The sequence below is a fragment of the Phalacrocorax carbo genome, chromosome 10 (genome assembly GCF_963921805.1).
Source record: "Phalacrocorax carbo chromosome 10, bPhaCar2.1, whole genome shotgun sequence".
NCBI lineage: Eukaryota > Metazoa > Chordata > Aves > Suliformes > Phalacrocoracidae > Phalacrocorax > Phalacrocorax carbo.
In genome coordinates, this window is record NC_087522.1 from 3,961,903 (window position 1) to 3,979,298 (window position 17,396).

Genomic DNA, 17,396 nt, shown 5'->3' on the forward strand with positions numbered 1-17,396 from the left:
TGGGCATGAGCACCAGTTACAGACACTGCAGAGTCAGCTGATGTCCCTCGTCCTTCCCCTCTTCTTCCTTCAACAAATCCAGGGTTATAAAGCAACATTCTGAAGCACTGATACTTACACAGAGAGAGACATTACATATTCAAAGAGAGAAATTAAGTGTTCTCTATGACAAAAGGGTCTTTTAAATGGAAGTAAGGGAAACCCAAAGGTCAAAGTTTCCCTTCCTTTCCCCTTTCTGCTTCACAACTTACCCTTCACTGTCTAGCACATCCTTAATGCTAGCCTTGGTGATAATGGCATCATCACACTTGAACCACTGGTCCTTGTGCTGCCGGATGAAGCTGGTATAGTGCCCGCTCTCCAAGGTTCCCTGGTGATTAACTACTGCAAACAAGGAATACCTGGTACAGAAAAGAGTTAATGAATAAGTGGATCAAAAAGGGAAAAAAACAGATATTTTGACAGGCAGAAGCTTGTGTTCATAAGCACGTACAGTAACAATAAAGGATCTGATCCATCAATAAAACACCAGCTCTTCACATTAACTGGGAAGAGGGCATCCTTGCCCAGGGACAAGAACCACATCTTTCTTTTTCTGCCTTGCTATTACTGCAACACTCCAGTCTGATGACAGCTGTCAGCCTTACCAATACTGGCCTCCAAGTATTTTTCTCCTAAAACATATCAATAGTGATGCATTCCTGAAGAGGACCACTGATTATCTAAGTCTGACCTATTTGCCTGAGTTAATTACCCTAATGAACCAGAAAAACGCACCCGAGGTATGGGGACGGGGAAGGAGGTAATCTTAAATATAGCTAATCTAATATTTCTGGTGATAAATTGCTGTACTGATTGTCCTTAATCTGGAAAGTCTGTACCTATTTTGAAACACTGAATATATTCAGCCTCAACTTCCAGCTTTCAGATGCTGCTGTGCGTTTGAAATGCACAAACTAGCAGGCACATCTCTGTTCCAAAGAGAGATATTGATGCTGGTCAAGTTGCTCTTAACTTTTTCCTTTTCTCAAAAAGGAGAAGACTGACATCCTTGGCTTGTTTGTTCTAAGGTAAGATTCTGTTTCCAGCCTTACATATACTTGTGGCTCTTTTTGAATGTTCTCAACCCTAGCTCTTTCTTAAAATACTATCCTCAAACTGGGATACAAACACAGCTGCGCAATGGTAAGAGAATCTCTCTAATCTCACTTGATATTGTTCTACTGATGTTCAAAACTCAGAGCTCTTTCGACACAGTGGTGCCGTGGCAAGGCACCTGCTCAGCTGACTGTGTACAGAGCCGCTGATTTATGAAGTCACCCTCTTCCTAGTGGAGTCCTTCAATCCAACTGGGATGGACACCACTCTCCAGTCCTAGATGGAGGATTCTAAGACTGCCCCAGATGTTTACCGGCATCCAGCTTACTAAGCAGCCCAGAAGCCTCTGCTCCCTCATTTCCTAATCCTCTTCACTGTTAACAACTTCTCTAACTTAAGTCATGTGCAAACCTCAAAAGTGTTCAGTTGTGTTTTCTTTCAGATCTCTGCTAACACTGTTGACCACCAAGCATCTAATGAATCGATCGCTACAGGACCACACATAACACCCGCCTGGTATCTGCTTGTACGACCACTGCACTAAGACCCAGTTAGTTTTTAAATCTACCTACTGCATGATTCCAGTTTCTCCACGAAACTTTTAGTGCCAAATGAAGTGCCTTGAAGAAATTAAATACACAACATCAGCACGCAAATGTAGCAACCAAACTCATACCCTTATTTAAAAAAAGAAAAATGATAAGGTTTGTGTGACCACCTCTATTCCCATAAAGCTATGGATAGTGTTTCGGTTACACGCCCTTTACATTCCTGAGCAAGTCCTGTATCACCCCCCGTCATTTATTCTGACTGGAATCAATACCTGACCAAGACATCCCAGAATTACTGGAGTCATCTACATGGGACTTGAGCGTCAGTGTTCTATAAAGTTTCTTTTGGTCCTCTGGAACTCCCTTCGCTATTGCAATAGAAATAGGATTATTTAAAGGAAACACCCATCCCTTTTAATACTGTAATCATAGCTTTTAATTTTGCTCATGGACCGACTGCTGGGGTTATCGCCTTCAGATCTCAAGCTCAGCTGCCGCAAAGCCACGGAAGGGGAGGCAACTGTAGTGAAAGAAGCTTTGTTTTGCAACAGTTCAAAGTTACTGTGCTGTCAAACGCGGTAATGCACTCGCACTGCAGCAGATACAGCAGGCTGTATCTCCTTCTAGAAGCCAACTACCTTTCACAATAGGAGTCATGGAATGTACCACTTACTTATTATCATTGTTTAGACTATCCGTCGGCTGCTGGTATTGCCCGTTCATTCTGCTCTCTTTACTGCAACACACACACACACAAAAATCCAGTCACTTAAAGCAGTGGCTTCCCAAACCGAGGAAATAGGTGGAATTACATGACCGAGGAATTACATGACACAGCCTGTTTGCCGAATCCAGGTCCTTATTCAAAAGCACAATGCTGCTTAGCAGCGGAGAAGGGCTGCTGATTAGGATGCTAAAGGTGCTTTATTTGTTCTCACAGCAATGCTACATAAGAAAACATCATTTCCCCTCCTGGTCAAGGCTTCAGAGCTGCAAATACAGATCTGTTTATGTCAGATGTCCTATCCAGAAAGCTTAAAAACAGGTTAAGAAAATATTTGTATTTTAAACCTGGAAAAATATCTAATTACATCAATCCTTTATCATGTGATGGGTCAATCATCCTGGCTCTGGCTTGTACATTTATTTTGCGTTTTGACAGCAGCAATAGGATTATGCTGTTGATTTCATAGCCGATAAAATTCAGATTACTGAGTTATGCCTGCTGATTATCCCATCTATATTCCATTATGCTTGATACCTTTCATCAGCAGGGCCTGTTCTATCCAGGGACAGCTCACCACAGAGGAACAGGGAAGTCTCTAAATCTCCAAAATATACTGGAGTAAGCCATATATTCTTAACATAACAGTTTTTAACGAAAGCATCTACTTTTCAAGGGGGCAGCAAAGCTTGAAATCACTGGTAAAATTTTAGCATCCAATAGAGGCCCTGTGCTGAGAAATGTCATGTTTTGGGGTTTTCTGCATTGCTTCAGATATAAATTCAACACAAATATCCTCTTATTTGAATGGAATACCTGACAAAAACTTGTCAACTGAGCTGATTAAATACCTTTCATAAAGGTATCTTTATCCAAATGCCATGTCTTTCACAAACCTGGGAGGTGGGAGAAGTCTTACTGTTTCTGTTTAAATACCAATTAGAAATACCTATTTTAATCTGGACCATGTGCTTTTTTCCTGCAGCATTCTCTAACAGAAGTTGAAGGTACAAAACAGGAAAAAAAACCCCAAACAAACCCAGATTTGCATGTGTGTGGGAATAAAGAGGAAGGATTTTTACAACTTCAGAAATACTAGGTTAGGCATTAGGTTGTCTAGTCTGCCTAATGACACGAGATGACTGGTGGGTGGGCACTCAGGTGGTGGGACCAAAGCAGAGATCTGAAGGCACAGATGGATCTAAGTCTATAAATTTAACATGCAACCAGAAACATAACACACAATAATAAATAAGAATAATAAAATGCTTAAATATAAAGCCTTTTCTGGCACACAAAACTCAATAGTTTATCTAAAAATTAGTTTAGAAAAGATGCACATTTCAAGGAGAAACTTACAGCAGAAGTATCATTATACATACTGTTCTATAACCTTGATTCAAGGAGGTTTCCATGTTTCATGAGGCATATGTATGAACTGGTAAACAGTTCTGTCCAGGTCTTTGGGGGATTTTGAACTTGGTACACACCTGGAAGCCATGAATGGTGTCATGTCCAGCTCCAGCGGAAATGAGACATACGTAGTGATCTTTCGCCTCAGTTTGGCTGAGTGTTCAAACCGCTGGAGACAAAGTTGAAGAAATTTTTTTTCTTTAGAGAAAAGCTAAGTTTTCTGTCTTTTATAAATGTCCTAAGCTTAGGAACAATAACATGAAAGCGTATTAGCAGTCAGCATCCAGAGACATCCCCAGATCTCTTCTACCAACTCTCTGGGCTGGGAACCTCTGTGTAAATGCTAACACATTTTTACCAGGAAAATAAACCACAATTTGTGTGGGAAAAATACAGTATTAATTAGATTGTTTACCTTAATATCTATACATACAAACTTATTCCCAACTAACATTAAGAAAAAAATATATTAAACGGAGAGAGCAGACACAGCCTTTACCCAAACCAGTGCTCATTTGTACTACGCACTATTCAAATGTATGGGCTGCTGCCCACACTAGCACACAAAACCAGTGACAATGAGAGTTTGCCATCAGATTCACACACTTAATCCACCCATCCAATCACCTCAAGTGACAGGAGTCAAGCCTACACAGGAATACCAATTCAAATTACAGCAAAAATGGAATATGATAATAAAAAAGCCTTGTCCCTTTGCCAAAAGGAGCCTGCAATACCCACTATCCTCTCCTCATCTTCTCGATTGAACATTAAATGGAAACAGGAACAAATACCAGAAAGAGATGAATGAGTTTCTATTTAAAGGCAGCTTCTCTCCCCATTTCTCAGAAATTCTGCTCTATTTACACTTCAAGTTAATTATTTTCCAATTGTGGTGCCATAACAATTCCCTAGCAACAGATCCAGACGTGAAAAGCTGAGACTTTTGTAATTTTTATCTTTTGTGTTTCTTTTTTTTTTGCTTTAACACATGAAATGAAATTTGCATTTTGCATGGTCTGGACAACACAATCACTTCGGAAAAGTAATTTATTTCAAAAAAATCTTCCATCATTCTGGATCACACAAATACTGAAGCGAGTGTAGGAAAAGCTCTGAGCACATTCACATTGCCTTGCCCAAAGAGCAGAATCACCTAGGTATGTCTTGCTGACTACTCTGCAATAATAAAATAAAAATAAAATAAAAACAAGAGCCCAACATCCCCAAAACTCTCCCCAAAAGCCAAGCAGCCAGCCAAGTGCTCCTGAAACGTTGAGTCAGTCATCCAAGAATGCTCTTCAGGAAGACCACAGACGGCCAAAGGACAACAAAGGAACTGTGCTACTATCTATTCCAGTCAGGCTAATATCTTTGGCGTATAACGTTGCATATCATCTTGGTTAATACTCAAGATGTGACTGAAGAACTGCTGGTATATGGGGGTGAACACCTGAAGGCAAGACTGTCCTGAAGTCTGAAAAGGCTTGTAAATTACAGAAGAGGGAATTCTTTCCACGTGTAACACCTTTTTTCTAGTAAAGAGTGGAATCAATCTTTTCTCACAAATACAGACTTTCCTATGGCATTCTGTTTTCATGTCAAGACCTCTGCATTTCATTAGCAAGCTTCTGTACAAGCCAGATTTTGAAAATACATTTGAAATCGCTGCTACACTGGATACAGAGTTGCCATGTAATTTAACAATTCCAAACCACAATCATTTCTCAAATACAGTCCGTGAGACCATGACACTATAGTTACACAGATTATTAGGTTTTCCAGTATGAACGTACTGACCTAGCCTAGAGGGCTACTGGAAAATAAACCAGAAAAGCTGCCTGCATGCTACAGCAAAGTTCAGCATGCACTTTGCCATGACAGCTACAAGATAAAGGTCGACTTCCAACACTGTTAAAATTACCAAGGTGTTTTACCAAAGTTCAAAGCCTAGAAACTATGTAAGAATTGAGGAACTGAACGAGGTCTCTAAAGTAAAATGCTGGACCATGTGTTCTTTCAATTCACCATTCCCCAACTGGAAAGAGATGCGATACAAGCCTTCATTTGTACAGAGCATATAGGCTGTCATTTTAAAATCTGTTTCCAGTCACCATGGTGGTAGGTAAAACGGTGCTTTTCTTTATGTAGCTTATGTGACTTTAGTATCATCATCAGATAAACAGTTTCTTGAAACACTGGTCATAGTAAGAGCTGAGGCCAGCGATCATCAGTTGCAGCCTAGCAATGAGAGGACTTTGTCATTCTGTCCCAGGAGACACTCCAGACTTTAGAGGTCTGCATCTGAACAGCTTAAGCAGACCAAAGAGGCAGTTAAATTCCTGTGGTGGCTGCTTCTCCAAAGGCCAGTGGCATCACTTTTGAAGGACCCTTTGCCTCTTGACACTGAATGACCTTGATCTTCTGTGATAGCTGCCTACTTCGCACCACATACATACTCAAATTAAGTTATAAATTCTACAGGACTAAACTATCTGAGGGCACCAACTACGACATTATCTCCCATCGTTGCATCTGACAATCTGGATTGGAAAGTTGAAAACTACACCACAGTTGGGAAGATACAGGAAGCCTTCTCCATTGCAACAGATAACATTTTCATGCTTTTCCTTCAACACCGAGTTCCTCTGTGGCATTCTTCTAGTAGAAACATAGGGTAAAAATTTTACCACGCAGGACGAGTGTTACTGGGGATTGGTTTCTACGCTGGTTCGGGTATTGTACTAGCCTTCCATTTTGCTTCTAGATTCTGATCGGTTAAGTTCACCACAGACATACTGTAAAGCTACATTTATAGATAATGTAATACTATCTTAATAGAAAATCTAGCTGGGCATGCAAGCTGTTCTTTATAGTCATTTGTATCACAAAAGATTAGTCAGTGAAAGCCAGAAGATACATCCAGGAATTTAGCCCATCCTCTCAGAGAGGAATACACATCCTCTGCTCTGTCTGCCCCCTGTGAACTTACTTTGAGATGAAAACAGGCCACAATGGGTAACTTCTTCATAGTGAGTTGTTTGGTAGATTCCTGGTAGCTATGGCAACCACTACATTTGATTTTGGCACTGCTTCCTAGATGTTCTGGCCTTGTAAACCTGAAAAAAATATTAAAAAGCAAAGGGACACAAAATGATTAGACGATTTTCCACACATGTTGGAAACATTTTTACTTGTGGGTCACCAGCACCACAAGAGACAGAGTTCATAGCTTTTAAGTGCCATTTTGAAAAAAAAGAACACCTATAATAATGTAAAGTGCTCTGGTTCAGATATCCAAATCTGACATTTATCACTGCTCTACTTTGGAGCATTGCACTGAAGTGCATCAGTGTCTGAGGAAGGAGCTAAACGTTAGTTCACCTCCTACAACAGGACAGCTGATTTTCATACAGAAAGCAAAGATCTTTTGTTTTCAAAACAAAAAACATTAACATGGAAGTTCCGAAGCGCGATGACGCAACTTCTGTGCTCAGCTGCATGCTAGTCTGCAGGACACTCTTCTAGCATGTAGCCCTCCAGGGCTAGGATCAAAGCTCTGAAATGGAACAGGCTGTAAACACAAAGTTCTTTTCCAAAATACAGATATCTTCCAAGAAAACCCAAGTGTTGACAACTAGAAAAATCTCTTTCAAAATTTGCAGACAGAACTGCTCAAGGGAGCTATAGGAAGAGACCATTACAGAATAGGAAACTGCTTAGAGAAAATATACTGCCTCTATGTTCTCACAACACACTAAAGCAAAATATCTCACACTTCAGAAACTGTCAGCACAGAAAAGGCTAGGAGGATGGACTGCTAAGTCTTTTCCTCCAAGTTTAGACTTCCACAGGGCAGATAAATCATCTCCCCAGAGACTGCTTTACAATCAGGATTTGAGATTAAATATTTGGAAATGTAATTGAATATTTTACATTAATGCACACACTAAGCATGCGAGGGCAACGTGGTATCAGCTCATCACTAACCCTACCCTGCCTCATTCTGTTTATGGACAATGTAACCTCCAGCATTAAGTGATCATCGCAGCCACCTGTTCTCCCCTCTTGTTTGATTAACAAGATTTCCTTTACCTAGTCTGTGTTCTCTGTTCTTGGTTTTGGGGTTTTTTTTATTTTATTTTTTAATTCTTTTCTAAAGTATGTAAAAAGGCTTATAAATTTGTTGCTATGGTTGTTAGGGTGCCTGCACCTATCTGTTTTTGTCGTATTCTTGCTCAACCCTTCCTTCTTCAAGCCAACTTCAAGTTGCACAGCCACACTGGTTGACATGAAGTTTCACACCTTCCCTGGCTGAATCTAATATTCAACCTTCTTGCTAATTTTGGGGTGAAAACCTAGACCTATCCTCTTTATCGATTAGCGTTCAACTTCTTCCTAAAATCCACACTCTTTGAGGGTATCTTTCAATCTGGGTGCTTTTCCTTCCCTATCATCATCCCTCTCTGATCCCCACATTGAAGAAAATCAACAAAATTCGACCGGTTTTGCCTCTAGATGCATTCCTGTATCACCAGTTTCTCATTTGTATTCATTCCCTTGTTTTCTTAAAATTACTGATCTTAAAAAAAAGTATCAAGAAGGTTAGCAATCAGATGTCAAAGGCTATAAATTTTTATTTCAGGAGGATTAACTTAGCCCTGGGCGACAGGTAACCTCTTCCTCAGACAAGTATCTTTGATGAGTATCTGCATTTGCTGCAAAAGAATGACTTCCGGATCTGCTAAAAGATCTGAGTTAATTGTATATGAAGCAATGACATTTTCTCCAGTTACCTGTTTCCAAGATGCTTAAGTTTCCTGCTCAGAGTTATTATTTCTTTTTGAAAGCCCCATTCCTTTAATTCTTAATGCCATCCCCACAACTCAGCTGGCAGTAGCTGACCCTCAGCTCTGCTTAGAGCAAAATCAGATTCATACTTGGTGTTATAACTTAAACAAATATTAAACGCATTGTGAACTCTTTTTGTGTGCTTGCTTAGCTGACACAGCCAAGAACATGGAGACAGACACTAGTGGTTTCGATCATTAAGAACCACACTGCCTGGCAGCAGTCAACGTAAAATTTATTTTCTTTTTGTATCGTATGGCAACTGGTTTTGATTGCTTATTGTTAGGCCTACTGCTGCTCTCAGCCTGCTTTGCCTTCTCACTTTCTCTTATGCAAAAAACCTAAAATATGTACAAAAATGCTGTTTGGGGATAATGTCGTGACAGAGCATTGCTTACTCCCATTCCTCAGTGCCACCTGGAGAACAGAATGAAGCCAAATTCTTTTTACCCCACCAAAACTGTATTTGTCTCATATCATACCTTCGCAAGCAGTCTGTGAGAGTGGTGGTGCCTGATACATGGCTTTCCCCATTTACGACGCTGCCATCACTCCCCGGACTCAGCGGCCAGAACGGGGTGGAGGAGCCTGGCAAGTCCAAACTGATGTCCCAAAATGGGTCTATCGTTGTGGAAACGCCACTATGAAAAAGAAAGCAGTTTAATATATGTTTAAAGGAAGTAAAACTAACAGCCTCTCTCACTTTAGGGTGCACACCAGATACCTATTTTTAAGAACTGTGGGATCTACATCACCCCTAGAGGGCACTCAAAGATGACAGAAAATATAGTTGCTCCACAGTGTTTTCCCACAACTGATTGTTTTTCTGAATATTTAAAAGCCGTATGTTTTAGAAAATGTATGCTATGTACTAAATGCAAAATATATGCATTTAATACATTCTCCCACTCACTGGAGCCCTGTGACTCACACAAGGCTCGCAGGGTTACTGGGAGATAGAGGTGCTGGTCATACTACTGACCAGTACAAACCAGCCAACATCTATGACGATAGCTATGAGGAGCCCAACTCGTTCAGAAGCACGGTTCTCTGGTCAAGACATGGAAGATGGTGCTTAGGGCTACTTCGATAGAGTGCGTGCCAAGAAGTTCTGCTATACAGCAGTGCACTGAATTAAGCTTTGCAGTTCATATTAGCATCTCCCACAGCATCTGGAATTTGAGAGGCCAAAGAATAACTGCATCAAGAAGTAGTATATGTTCTCAATCAGATTTCTCCACAAGACAAGCCAACAGCTAGACTATGGGAAAAGCTTCTCAAAATTTTAACTTCTTGCACTGACTCAAGTTTTTTCTTCCAGCATTTACATTTTCAAGAGAATTCCAGAACTTTGAGGTCTAAGCTCCTAGCTTGGAAGAATTTTCTGTCTGTACTCATTACCTTTTTTTTTTTTTTTTTTTTTTTGAGTTCTCTCTTCTTCTAAAACTAGCATCTTTCACTCTGTGATCTCACTAAACCCACAATATTCTGCCTTTTCTCCAGCTTCATTTGTGCAAAAGTTGTCAATTTGTGGAAGCAAACTTCTTTTTTTAAAGTTTCGTCAATGCTAATATGGCATCATAACACAGCAAGCTTTTTATTATCATATAATGATTCTGTGGCTCTATGAGGCAAAGAACAAAATCTCATATGTTTTCCTTACAGTAAATCTTCTGCAAATCTCTCCAGGAAACTGAGAATAAAAGCAGATTCAAACAAGCACAGCACAACAGTCCGTCTGCAGGACAGCGTGCGTAACTATGAAGAATGCAAGACAGAACAAAAAACAAGAACTCTGACTTCTGCGCTGTGGCAACACCAAAAATCATGAAAGAGAAGTCAACTTGCTCCAGTACACAGAGGAGAACAAATAATACATTTTTCCTTGCCCTTATAAAACATTCACTTGCTGGTGCCTGAGATTACATTAGTATCAGCCTCTTTGAAACCTCTCCTGATGATACACGAGGCTCCTAACTGAAGGAAAATATGGTTGCGTAGCAGAATTTTCTTCAAATATAGTGGTAATTACATATTTTCAAAACCAGAGAGCTCTTGGAAGTCTTTTCCTCATGAACTTGGAAAAGAACAAACTTTTACAGACTAGTAAAAAGCTTATGTCCATACGCCTGTGGTACTTTCCAGGTAGCTCTTCTGGTATGTCTTCATATATGACAGTTAACTGGTAATTGACTGCATTTAGGTGATGCTGTATTTAAAGAGTTTTTGTCTTGCTGGAGTTTTGCTGGTATTTTATTGGTATTCAAAAAGACAAGAATCAGTACACTGTTGCACTGGAGGGTGCACAGCTTCCAATCAGATTGCAGAATCAGAAAATAATTACTTACTGGCAGACTTGACAGGTGACATCAGACTGCAGTCCGCCTGTGAAGATTTGGTCTATGATGCAGTTACAGTGGTTGGGGTTGTTGGCCTTCTTCCCATTATCATCACCTGGAGGAATGCAAACACAAACGCAGAAGTCAAAAATCCTCCTAGTGAACGGTGGTTTGACCTGGATTGTGTCTCCAGCAACTCTTTGTAACACAAATTTATAAGCATAGTGCAAGTTCATGTGGGAAATATAGAACCCTGAAAATGTCATGCATTAAAGAAAAACAAGGAAACGACAGGAGAATGCATAGCAAAATACAGGATATAATCAGAAGGTGACTGAATGCCATTAACTCCTAAGAGATGAAGCTTTCAGCCAACCCCTTTTTCAGGGTGTAGCCCTATCTCCCTTTACAGAGATTTGCTTTGCACTGGCTGGTGTAAAGATCAGTTTCTAAGATGAAGGAGTTACCAAGGTGGTTCATGAAAAAGACTATTTAAACTTCACTTAGAGGGCCACCGTGCAACATTTGTATCCAAACAAACGGCCAGCTCTTTACCACAGAAGCACCAGTTTCTACTCAGGCAGAGTATTCAATAGCACGTTACTTTCCTAAAAGAACACAGAGAAGCGTCAGCAGACGCTACTTTTTAATTCCAATCCTGGTTAACTTCTGAGAGTAGAGTCAGGCAAGGTGGTTTGTTAAGACCCATTACCCTCCAAGCCTGCTGCCTGCACCCTGTCCTTTCAACATCAACATGTAGCTTCTGTGAGAAAATGAAAGACGTCCTTATCTGAAGTGGGAGGGTAAGTGCTGTGTCTTCCTCCAGCTTCTTCAGAGACATGGCAATCCTCTAAGTTCCCAAGGGGCACAATGAATGCATACCCACCTTTTAGGCATTATAAGCTGTCATTGCAGGTCTCAGGAACACGGCAATTCATTTTTATGATTTGAGTGCTGAGATTAGGCCCATTCAGCTTTCTTAGACTAACCAGAGCATTGAATAGCCAAAAATTTCTTGGCACAGTTCTCAGCGTTATAGCATACTCCTTCTATTCCCCATAGGTGAACTAGGAGTGATACACCTTTTCTTCGATTTCCAACTGTACTGCTTATTTCCTTGGGTAGGACAGTGCACCTGGTTTTGCTCTGTAAACAGAGATGCCTATACAAACTACTTCACAGCACCAGCTGTGAAGACATCTTTCGATGTCTTCCAATCTCCTACAACAGAAACTGCTAAGACAGAATCGAGTTTTGCCAGGTTTCCCAATATCCTTAACCTACTAGGCAGTATTTCAGTTTCACAAATTAAATAGTAAGATGTCGACTCCTCAAATCAGAGCTATTACTCAAAAATAATTAAATTTCTAGTCAAGCATGTCAAAAACACACCTAAAGAAACTAAAAGCATGGGGCAAAATTCCATCACTTTTCTTATGTCTAAGCTGCTCTAGCTGGAGTCTTTTTGCAGCAGAAAGGAATGAGTTTTTTTTTAATGAAGCTTTAGAAGTTTGTTGGAAAATACCGTGTAAACTGACAAAGGTTCACCTAATATTGCATGTGGAAAAGCAGACATAGGTGATACCTACTAAGCTGCAACGGGTCACTTCAGTTAGTTAGATCTTAAAGGCCTCACAAAAGCTCTCAGCTGCCTGCTTTAGAAAGTTCTGTCTGAATTGTCAAGAAAAGCATATTGTTTCCTTAAAATGGCTCTTGAATGAAATGCTCTAAAAATAGATTTCAAATGTACAAGGTTCAAGCTGGGGGCTATCAGATCCAGGCTCAGGCATTTCTTAATGGGAATTTCAGCTAAATCTTACTGAGCTTAAGATCTTTTTAAGGTCTCAGTTATGCTAAGCTAATGAACAGAGCATACAGTATCGAGACTGTACAAGACATTCTTCACCTTTATAATAAGATCACTTATAAACTTTAAAGACGTGGATTTTCAAAAAAAGAATTTAATGGGTTTTATCCTTGTTTTTAAAGCTCCACTTTTCCTTTTTAAAAGAAACACATGCAACTGCCACATCCCTGTAATCTCAACATATGAAACATTATCTCCCTCTGTTTTGTTTTGAGGGGGCAGAAGCAGAGAAACAGCGTCTAGTGATTTTCACTGGACCACAGGTAACATCCCCTGTTGGACACCTTTAATAGACAGCCATTTCCGCCTGCGGGAGAGAACGGATACTCCCTTTTCAATTATACAAGTCAATTAGGATCAGTGACAAGAGGGTCTCAAAAGAATATCCTGTGAGCTTGTTCCCAGCAAAACAGAAGGGCATTACCCACTCAACATTATTTCCCATGACATTTGTTTGGAGAGGGGGAAAAAAAAGGAAGAAAAAAAAAAGTAAGATTTCCACCTACTCACACTTGTCAATATGTAACAGATGCTAAGAGGAGGTATATTATGCAGCTGAGAAGTAGAAGCTGCTAGATTGTTGTGCTCAAGTTAAGGTTCCCTTCAACATTTCTGTCTTACAAAGGAGGCTTTAGTTCCATACATTTTTGTTTTTAAAGCGGGTCAAAATTCCTACTAGGGAAATCAGCAGCTTCTTGTAAGAGATTGGTCAGCACAAGACTAAAATGAAATCTTGAAGATACATCAATGTATACACTAATGTAGTTACGAGAATGGCAGAAAACGGAGTTTAAACGTTTGGATTCAAATGAAATGCAACCCCTTTTAAACCAACCAACCAGAAATTACTACTCTGTGCCATAACTGAGCATATTGACTTGTGTTCAAATATATACGCATTTAATGTACTACTAAAGGTAAACCATATGTAACAACTGCAAGAACAGCTATAGATTACTTTTTAACATAATTTTGGTTTTGAGATGAAGAAGTTTTGCCTCCAACTTCCATTATGTATTTTAAATGAGAAAAAGGAATGTAAAAATTGCCAGATTTTAAAAGGGCATTTATCAAAACAAGACGTTAACGTTAAAGTAATGCTTTACTTTGGCCCCAGAGTTCAAACATGTGCTTGTTATTCTTTATGACAAAGCAGTATACACAAATTTTTATGGATCATAGCAGATGACATGTTTTGCAAGCATATGCTTTATCAGTTCCTAAGAATATCATGCAGAATTCACAGAGCAGGGTAGTGTTTTACTCCCAAATCTCAGCACAGCATTCTTTTTCTGTCATGATACCTAGCCCCAGGCTTCAAATTTGCTTTGTGGCAGTCCTTGTTAAAGATGAATGCAAAATGCTTCATGAAAACCAGCTAAATGAGGAATAATCAGCCTGAAAGTACTACCCCTTTTTTGTTAGGCAACTGAATAACATTGGCTAAATAGAGTTTGGGATAAAAATATAGGATTACTTCAATTTTCTTATCTTGCTTTTTGAACCTTTATGTACAAATGCCCATCTCTGCCACTCTCTGCTGCTTGATTGTCATTGTTCTTGCAATAAATAAAAAACCCAAACCACAGGTAGTGGCTTCACTGGGCTGAAAACTTTTGAATTGCAGTCTTGGTCCATACAAGAAAAGAACGACTCTGGTCTAAGTTTCTCCAAGTGTTAATATGTCTGAGGCAAAGTCAGTGAACGGCAAAGAGTTTGGATGATTGAAACCTCACTGTCGTGGGAGTTTGCAGAATTAGAACCCTGGATTTCTTCCAGGGCACTGATAATTAAGACGTGTATCTGACACGGCTAACCTAATGCTTTACACACTAGGCAGAAAGATCATTTATTTACATTCCTCTAACAAATGAAGAGCCCTGGGACTCCTGAAGGATCCCACGTGAAAAGTGGGGTATACTTTGTACTTGTTCTTCACAGAAGAGTCTAAGAAAACATGCAAGAAGCAACAGATCAAAGTCTGATAATTTTCAGCATCTTCCATAAGCCAGACATATTCAGAGACTGAAAATCAAAGTTGTCGTGCATTTTAAAGATCAAAGTCAATACATGCCAACGTCCAGGCAAATGGTTAGACTTTAGCACAAAGAACGTGGCCATTACCTACACAGCAAGGCTGTTTATAGCATTAGCGTGGTGAGGCAGCTAATATCTGTTGTACGGTAAGCTCTGAATCTCATTTGGAAGCTTTTGTGGCAAGGACCAGAAATGCTAGTGTACAATGACACTGCCGAACTCTGAGCACTATCAAAGCAGCAAGAGAGACCGGAATAGCACAAAATGCAGGTACAACTTTAGATGCGATTTATAGTAGCAATGTTGGAAAAAGAATTCAGGTTCAAGAAAGCTTTTGCTTTTTTAGTTAGAGTATGTATTTAAGGACAGACCTTATGCACACTTTGGGTGAATGGTAGAGAGAGAGGAGTAATTAATAGCTTAGCTTCCCATCCTCAAAATACTACTTTCCAGTTAGTCCATCTTTCTCCAGGTGTTGGAACGAAAAATAGTGATGTGTAGGCAGGACAGACTAAACTCCTTTTATTCAGAAGTGTTTTATATTACTCTAGCAGCATATAGAAGCCTTGTTAAGTGTTCGGGATATGGCCTGCACAGATGCCACAACAAAACACAACAGTGCTAGCACACGGAGAGCTATCACCCCCCCAAGTCGTCATTTACATGGGTCATCATACAGGTACCCTGGGCTTCCAAAACTTCACAGGTGCCACTAAAACAAAGTATATATTCAACCAGCATTAAAAAACCCAACCAACTACCTGGGCCAGCCCATATACAAATCTCAGAGCAGTTAATTTTATGTTTCATAGGATGCAGTATTACAAAGTTTATCTTTAAATGCGAAATCATGTATTTTTCCTAATTTAGGCAATGACAGGTATCAATAACGAGCATTCATAGCCTCCTCTGCCTTGCATTAGGACACTTCCTTGAAAGCAGAGTAAAGGGAAAGGAAAAGGGATAAATGACCAACGTCAGCCAAACAATATCACTGGATATTTATACAGTTCTTAGCATATGGAATACTTTGATTTACTTTGATGCCTGAAGCCTTGGTGATCATGAATAACGTCCAAAAGCTACGGGTTTGGGACAAAATTTTCCCATCCTTTATTTTACTTCACTGTGAGTTAATTGCAGAAGTTGATGACTATTGACTGGAAGCTTTAAAAGCTTTTTTGATTCAGTAAAATAAATAATATTGGCAGGGGAGGCATTATTTGCTTAATGTAGCCTTAGGACATATTCTCACTATTGGTAATCATATTTTTACATATGTATCCTTCACATGTGTGTGTCTGTGTGCATACGTAAGTACGTAAGTAGGAAAACTCTCTCATTACATAGGTAACTAGTTCATTCCAAAAGTGGTTTATCATGACCATACATGAAATTCTGGTTTAGCTGAACCAGTTTGGTTCCCACACAACTCCTCAACCACTTCTTTTAAAGTTACCTTGATGTGGTATAGATTATTTACCACGGTTTAATAAAAGTCTATTTCTTCAGAAACAGAAATTTAAAAACCTGGATGCACAGATGTCCGGGATCTAGTGCTAATGCCTTCCCACTAGCAGTGCTGTAACAGCTTAGTGATGTCCATGCAGGTAGCTCAAACTTAAGGATATCCATTAAATAAATGAATTTCAGTCCTTGTATTGAATGTAAATGGTACCTTTCCCACAACCCAAAAAAGCTCAGGACTAGAGGTGCAAAAACCCCTGATTCAAGCTGGCTGAAACCATTATGAAACTCAATACCAATTCAAACTCAATGTTTTCAACACAACTATGATATCCAACCAGTACTAAAAAAATCCACACACATGCACACACTCTTTCCAAAGAATGTCTAACATCTTTCTTTCAAAGCTATAGGACAAATCAGTTTCATTTTTATTCAGGCCAGAAAGACCAAATAGAACCAAGAACAGAGAAACTGTTGAGAAAGCTTGATTTTGTTGGTAACTGCAGAAGATACATCAGATAGCTCCTTCATTTAAAGCCAAACCACACTTCAAAAAGGAAAAAAGTCTTTTCAGATTCTTTATCAGTTTGAAAAGAGTACAGAGACCTTTGTTGTTGCACGTTTTTTCTGTACAATTGAGAAAATATTCCTCCTTCATGAACTAATTGGGAAGTATAGAAGAAATACAAACTTGATTTGATATCAAAGGTGATGCAAAATCTTCAAGTTTTTTATATCAGTGGTTCAGAAACTTTACAGGAACCATGAAGTATTTCTGTCTGCAGGTGAGGTTATTCGGTGTTAAGTGAGGGGTCAGCATTTGGACAGACACAATTCCTTACAGTACTTTGACACTAGCTTTATTAGGCTTATTGAATGTCAGTCAGTGATTGTCAAATGACAGATATCAATAATTACAAAAGAACTCTTCTATGTACTCCTGTCCTTAGAAATACTCTTTTTGGAGAAGACTTTTTGGAGGACACCTATTATGAATCTGAACAAGCACATCCGCTACCATGTAAGACTATCTCAAAGATAAAAGC

General features: G+C 39.5%; 1 protein-coding gene across 2 annotated transcripts in view; it reads right to left on the reverse strand.

The window, feature by feature from the left end:
• The window catches only part of USP22 (ubiquitin specific peptidase 22), a 111,601-nt gene that overhangs the window by 2,550 nt on the left and 91,655 nt on the right, over positions 1–17,396 (reverse strand). For both annotated transcript variants that reach the window (XM_064461501.1, XM_064461500.1), the window contains 6 exons: positions 10,986–11,091; positions 9,120–9,278; positions 6,779–6,905; positions 3,864–3,955; positions 2,323–2,385; positions 252–401 (listed from right to left, as the gene is read on the reverse strand). In XM_064461501.1, coding sequence (XP_064317571.1) covers positions 252–401; positions 2,323–2,385; positions 3,864–3,955; positions 6,779–6,905; positions 9,120–9,278; positions 10,986–11,091 — 697 coding nt within the window. The remainder of the gene's footprint in view (positions 1–251; positions 402–2,322; positions 2,386–3,863; positions 3,956–6,778; positions 6,906–9,119; positions 9,279–10,985; positions 11,092–17,396) is intronic.